The sequence below is a fragment of the Rhinoraja longicauda genome, chromosome 28, assembly GCF_053455715.1.
Source record: "Rhinoraja longicauda isolate Sanriku21f chromosome 28, sRhiLon1.1, whole genome shotgun sequence".
Lineage (NCBI taxonomy): Eukaryota > Metazoa > Chordata > Chondrichthyes > Rajiformes > Arhynchobatidae > Rhinoraja > Rhinoraja longicauda.
The window spans coordinates 26,041,132-26,048,131 of NC_135980.1; the positions used below are offsets into that span (position 1 = coordinate 26,041,132).

The window sequence follows — 7,000 nt, forward strand, 5'->3', positions numbered from 1 at the left end:
GCGTCGAGCTGTGACTTGACAATAGACAATAGGTGCAGGAGGAGGCAATTCGGCCCTTCGAGCCAGCACCACCATTCACGGCGATCATGGCTGATCATTCTCAATCGGTACCCCGTCCCTGCCTTCTCCCCATACCCCCTGACTCCGTTATCCTTAAGAGCTCTATCCAGCTCTCTCTTGAATGCATTCAGAGACTTGGCCTCCAGCAGCTCTGGAGAACATGGATAGGTGATGTTTCGGGATTGGACCCTTCTTCAGTCTGAGGAAGAGTACCAACCTGAAACAGCACCTATGGTGGTGTCGAGATTATTAAGGGGTCGGACACATTAGAGGCAGGAAACATGTTCCCAATGTTGGGGGAGTCCAGAACCAGGGGCCACAGTTTAAGAATAAGGGGTAGGCAATTTAGAACTGAGATGAGGAAAAACTTTTTCAGTCAGAGACTTGTAAATCTGTGGAATTCTCTGCCTCAGAAGGCAGTGGAGGCCAATTCTCTGGATGCTTTCAAGAGAGAGTTAGATAGAGCCCTTAAGGATAGCGGAGTCAAGGGGTATGGGGAGAGGGCAGGAACAAACTGATTGTGAATGATCAGCCATGATCACATTGAATGGCGGTGCTGGCTTGAGGGGCTGAATGGCCTACTCCTGCACCTATTGTCTATTGCCACTATTTCAATCATCAATCCCTCTTTAATCCTCAATCGACTCCTCCCTCATTCCCCATTACCTGCTTAATCCCACTTTACCCACTCCTGAATACCCCATGTAGTATAAGAAAATAACTGCAGATGCTGGTACAAATCGAAGGTATTTATTCACAAATGCTGAAGTAACTCAGTCTGAAGAAGGGTCTCGACCCCAGAAACGTCACCCATTCCTTATCTCCCGAGATGCTGCCTGACCTGCTGAGTTACTCCAGCATTTTGTGAATAAATACCTGAATACCCCATGACCCCTTCAGCCCACAAAGTCCCTGCCGAACATGATGCCAAATTAATTTAATCTCTTCTGCCTGTACTTGATCTTTAACCCCTCCATCCCCATGTGCCTCTTAAACGCTACGCTATTATTGTGTATGCTTCAACCAACTCCTCTAGCTGCATGTTCCAGGCACCCAGCACCCCATGTGGCAAATAAATCTTGCCCTGCACTTTTCTTTTAAACTGCTGCTCTCACCTTAAAGCTATGACCTGTAGTCATAGTTATAGAGAGATAGTGTGGAAACAGGCCCTTCGGCTCAACTTGCCCACACCGGACAACATGTCCCAGCTACACTAGTCCCACCTGCCTGCATTTGGTCCATATCCCTCCAAACCTGTCTAATCCATGTACCTGTCTAACTGTTTCTTAAACATTGGGATAGTCCCAGCCTCGACTACCTCCTTTGGCACCTTGTTCCATACACCCACCATCCTTTGTGTGAAAAAGATACCCCTCAGATTCTTGAATGGAGATTGCACACGTTCTCCCCGTGACCGCGTGGGTTTTCTCCAAGATCTTCGGTTTCCTCCCACATTCCAAAGATGTACAGGTTTGTAGGTTAATTGGCTTGGTATAAGTGTAAATTGTCCCTAGTGTGTGTACGATAGTGTTAATGTGCGGATATCACTGATCGGTGCGGACTCAGTATCTCTAAACTAAACTTGAAACTGAGGCAGCTAAAGAGTTATTGGAACCTGTGATTAAAAACCATGGGGCTAAAGGGGCCATCTTAAAGGAGGAAGAAACCAAAGATATAGGAAGGAAATCCCAAAATGTAAGGCCCGTCTCACCAATTTGACTTTAGAGATACAGAGTGGAAACGGGCCCTTCAGCCCACCGAGTCCGTGCCGACCAATGATCACCCCGTACACTAGCACTATGCTACACACTAGGGACAATTTACAGAAGCCAATAAACCTACAAACTTGTACGTTTTAAGAGTGTGGGAGGAAACTGGAGAAAACTCAGGCGGTCACGGGAAGAACGTACAAACTCCTTACAGAGAGCACCCTGGTCAGGTTAGAACCTGGGTCTCTGGCACTGTAAGGCAACGACTCTAGTGGTCCAGAACTACTGTCTACCTCATTGGAGACCCTCGGACTATCTTTGATCGGACTTTACTGGCTTTATCTTGCACTAAATGTTATTCACATTATTCCCTTGATCATGTCTCTGTACACATTGTAATCATGTATTGTCTTTCTGCTGACTGGATAGCAAGCACCAAAAAAGCTTTTCACTGTACCTCAGTACACGTGACAATAAACTAAACTCAACGAACTGTCGGAGGAGGTACAGTAAGTTGTTGAGGCAGGTACTGGCACAACTTTTAAGAAACAATTAGACAGGTACATGGATAGGACAAGTTTAGAAGGATTTGGGCCAAACGCAGGCAGGTGGGACGAGTGTAGATGGGACATGTTGGTCGGTGTGGGCAAGTTAGACTGAAGGACCTGTTCCACACTGTATCTCTCTATGACTTCTACAACCTGCAGGTGCTGGGGGGGGTGGGGGGGGGGGGGGGGTGGGGCAGTCGGACCGGTGGGTTAAAACGTGGTCGGAGAGCTGGCGAACAAGCCTGTTTCTGTGCTGGACCTTTCTCTAAAGATAGACGCCAAATGTTGCAATAACTATCTTGAGTTAGATAGAGCTCTAGGGGATAGCAGAATCAAGGGATATGGGGAGAAGGCAGACACAGGCTACTGATTGTGGATGATCAGCCATGATCACAATGAATGGCGGTGCTGGTTCGAAGGGCCAAATGGCCCGCTCCTGCACCTTTTATCTATGTTTTCTATGTTAACCTGGACAACGACAAGCTGGCCACCGAGACTGTATTTATTTATGATGTTTGTTTATTCCAAATGCTGTTTTACTGTTAAACTTGCATTGCTATCTCTGGAAAGGAATAAAGAACTAAGAGAGGTGTCCCCTCCCCCTTCACTCTAAACCTCTCGCCAGTTGCACCTTTGCGATTGATAAACACTCTCATATTGTAGCACGGGGGTGGGCGAGTAGACATCGGCCGGAGGGGGATCCTCTCGGCTGGCGTTGTCGGCCCCGCAGCTCGCCGGACTGCCCACGATCACACTGACCGGCGAGTCCAGCCAGTCGTCGCCCGAGTCCGGTTCGCTCTCGCTGTAGTCGCTGTGTGATATCTCCTCCAGGAAGATGTCCGGGTACTCCGAGCCCTGCCAGTCGCCGTCCTGCACATTGTTCGGCTCGTTCGCCTCGTTCACACCCATCCCGTCCGTTAAAAACTTTCTAATCTGGTAGCCTCGGTAGGCGGCCTGGATCACGACGGCCGCCTCGGCTTGCTTGCGGATGTGTGCCCGGGTCTGGTAGCCCTTCCAGGCGGCCTGGATCATCAGCGCCGCTTTCACCTCCTCCTGGTAGCGCTTGCGGGTCTGCAGCGAGCGCTTCTGGCATTCCTGGTGCTGCTGCTTGAAGTGGCCGCATTTGGACCAAAGCTTGTTGGAGGCCACCTGGTTGCCGTAAGGCGACGCCCCACTCAGGCTGCTCCGGGACGCGGACACGATGGGCCTGGGGATGTCCACGCACACCTTGCCGTCGGTCAGGGTCATCCCCAGCGAGGAGGGCGGCGCTCGGTGGCGCAGCGACGTGTTGGAGTGCGTGGACATCAGCTTGAGGTCGGCCGGCGCTGCCTCCTCTCGTTGCCGGTCCGTGTCGCCGTCGGAGAGGTGGTGCACCAAAGGCTTGTAGTAAATGCCTCTCTGGCTCTCCCTGCGCCTCCTCTCCTTGGGGTTGGCGGAGCTCAGCTCGTCCCCCTGGACGCCGGGCTCAGGCCATGCAGCCGCGTCCACGCCGCCCGGCCCATCCTTGGCCGGACCCGGGGCAAAGGGCTTGCTTGGCGACCCGTAGGCCGAGGTGGGCTGCATGGACGTGGCCATCTCCAACTGCTTGGCCTTGTTGATGAAGTTGGAGAGCGTGGAGGGCTGCTCGTCCGGACAGCTGGTGTATTTAATCAGCTTCCTGCTGCTCTCGGAGCCGCTGGGCGACGAGTTGACCATGTACTCTGACTTGGTGACCCGGAGCAGGGAGTCCACGGGCCACTGGGAGTAGGAGCTGACGCTCTTGTTCAGCGGGTAGAAGCCCTGGTCCCGCACGTCGATGTTGGTGCCGTAGCTGTACCGGGGGCGCCTGGAGTTGGGCGGCCGGCCTCCTTGGTTGTTCTCCCGTCGGTCGGTCTCAGGCGGTTCGACCCCGTGCTTGGCCTCGGGCTGGAGCTCGGGCGAGCCCCTCTTGCCCCAGCTATCCGGCCCGTTCCCCGCTGCCGCCGTCACCGTGTCGCTCTTGCTCCCGCTCTCCTGGACCAACGGCTCCGACGTGTTTGCGGCCGCCGCGCCCTTGTCCCGGGAGCTTCTCCTCGCTTTCCTGGCGAGGTGGCCGGGGGAGAGAGGGACGTCGCCGACTCCGCTGTCCGGCGTCTGCTCGGGGGCCGGGGAGGGTTCGGGGAGTTGCGGCTTGGACGCGGCGAGGTCGGGCTCCGCGGTGTGCGGGACCTCGTGGTCGGGCTGCGTGCCGCCCGGGTCCCTCGCCGTCTCGCCGCCGACCGCCTGGTCCTTGGGCAGGCTCTTGTGGTGCTTGAGGTGCTTCCTCCTCGCCTCGGGGCTGATGATGTTGCTCATCACCGTGTACTCCATCTTCTGCGAGGTCCTGAGGTTGGGCTCGGCGGGCACGCAGTAGGGACCCGCGCGTTTCTCCGCCTCGCACCTGATCTCCCCTTTCTCCAAGCTGGCCCGGTAGCTGTACTTCGGGCGGCGCGACGAGGGGTTGACGGATGAGCTCTCTGAGATGTCCCTGTCCTCCGAGGTCTCCTTGTGCTTCTCCACGGGCCCGGTCTGCCTGCACTCGGGGTGGTCTCCGGGCAGGGCGATCTCCCAGCCGTCGTGTACCTTCTCCCCGCCGCCCTTACTATCCCTCTCCCCCCTGTGGCCCACGCACCTGCCCTTGGTGCCCGCCTCCGCTGCCCTGCTGTCCCGGGGAGCCTCGGACGCCACCTTGACCTTGTCCTCGTCTCGACCTCGATCCACTATCTCCTCCTCGGGAGCGCGCAGCGTGTGCGCGCCGTTGCCGTTGCCGTTGCCGTTGCCGTTGCCAAACTCTTCCTTGGCGCTCCTCCTCGATCTCCTCTTGTGTTCTCCCGGCGCCCGGGTCTCCGAGTGCGGGCTGGGGGTGAACACCTTAGCCTCCAGGGACGGCGGAGCCAGCTCGGACATGTACAGGTGGACATTGGGACTCTGCCGGCTCTCCGACCGCTTCCTGTTCGAGTCCCTGGCCTCGGGGCGCGGCGTTTTGTCGGCGCTCCGGTGCTTGCTGGCGTGGTTGGCCTTGGGCTCGGCGCTGGACACCAGGATTTGGGCCGTGTGGTAGCTGGGCTCCGTCAGGGACTCGGGCGACGGGTAACGTTTCCTCTCGCGGTGGTGATGTTTCTCCAGACCGTCTTCCTTCTCGATGCTCTCCCGGTAGCTGTACTTCGGGCGGCACAGCGAGGGGCTGATGTAGGGATCGGCCCAGCTCTCCCTCTCCTCCGAGGCCGGCCGGAGGTTTTCCGACCCTCCCTTCCTCGACTCCGGGTGCGCTCCGGGGTGAGACGCCTTCTCCGACCGATCGAGGACCTTCTCGCCGCCGGCCTTACTGTCCCTCTCGCCCCTGTGCTGGGCGTGAGCCGTGCCGTGCCTCTCCTCCCGCGACCTGCCCTTCGACCCCGAGTCGACCGTAGTCCCTCTGTTGTAAGCAACGCCAGATCTAATGGACTTCCCCGATTTTTCATCCTTGATGATCATATTGTCCTCTTCGCAGCTGAGTGGAGTTTGCGTAATGATCACCGAATTACCATGGTCCATCATTTGCCCTAAAACACACACGCAGCATCCCGTTAGCGAGCGTTATTTAAGTCGTCTACAGAATAGAACACAAAACGACGATAGACACACAAAAGCTGGAGTAACTCAGCGATACAGGCAGCATCTCTGGAGAGAAGGAACGGGTGACGTCTGAAGAAGGGTCTCGATCCGAAAAGTCACCCGTTCCTTCTCTCCAGAGATGCTGCCCGTCCCGCTGAGTGACTCCAGCTTTTTGTGCCCATCTTCGGTTTAAACCAGCATCTGCTGTTCCTTCTCACACAGAACCACAAGACGCTATCTTCTAACCCAATTAAAGATGAATTGATGCTACAAAGGCCAGAATTCCACCAGTGGGAGAGTCCAGGACCAGAGGTCACCGCCTCAGAATAAAAGGACGGTCCTTTAGAGAGGAGATGAGGAGGAATTTATTTTATCAGAGGGCGGTGAATCTGTGGAATTCATTGCCACAGACGGCTGTGGAGGCCAATGGATATTTTTAAGGTGGAGATTGACAGATCATTGATTAGTCGGGTGTCAGGGGTTATGGGGAGAAGGCAGGAGAATTGAGTTGAGGGGGAAAGATACATGATCCATGATTGAATGATGGCGTAGACCCGATGGGCCGAATGACCTAATTCTGCTCCGATGACTTAAGAACGAATTTGAGGCCAATATTAAGGTAATTTATTGCCTAGAATACGGTTGTAAAATTGGAAAAAAAGTTATTGAAGACCAAAATGGTACCTCTCTAAAAGTGGGTTTTTAGATCGATAGGGTGGTAAAGAGAGATACAGCATGGAAACAGGCCCTTCTGCCCACCGCGTCCTCACCAACCAACAATTACCCGTGCACCAGTTCTATGTTATCCCAATTTCATATCCTACACACACTGGAGGCGATTTACAGAGACCCGTCAACCTACAAACCTGCACGTCTTTGGAATGTGGGAAGAAATCGGAGCATCTGGAGAATCCCTCGCAGTCACAGGGAGAACGTGTAAACTCCACACAGACAGCGGCCACAGTCAGGACTGAACCCACGTCTTTGGCAATGGGCAGCAGCAGCTCTATCGCTCCGCCACTCAGCCACCTTTAGGCACATTGGCTTTAATGGGCCAGGGAATTGAGTGTAGAAGTTGTGATGTCATGTTAC

The 7,000-nt window shown here is 54.9% G+C and overlaps 1 protein-coding gene across 1 annotated transcript in view; it reads left to right on the forward strand.

Moving 5' to 3' along the window:
- The window catches only part of LOC144607209 (C3 and PZP-like alpha-2-macroglobulin domain-containing protein 8), a 20,916-nt gene extending 18,015 nt beyond the window's left edge, over window positions 1-2,901 (forward strand). Inside the window, exon 8 of the mRNA XM_078423890.1 lies at window positions 2,888-2,901. Within this exon, the coding sequence (XP_078280016.1) occupies window positions 2,888-2,901 (14 nt within the window). The remainder of the gene's footprint in view (window positions 1-2,887) is intronic.
- The last annotated feature ends 4,099 nt before the right edge of the window (window positions 2,902-7,000 follow it).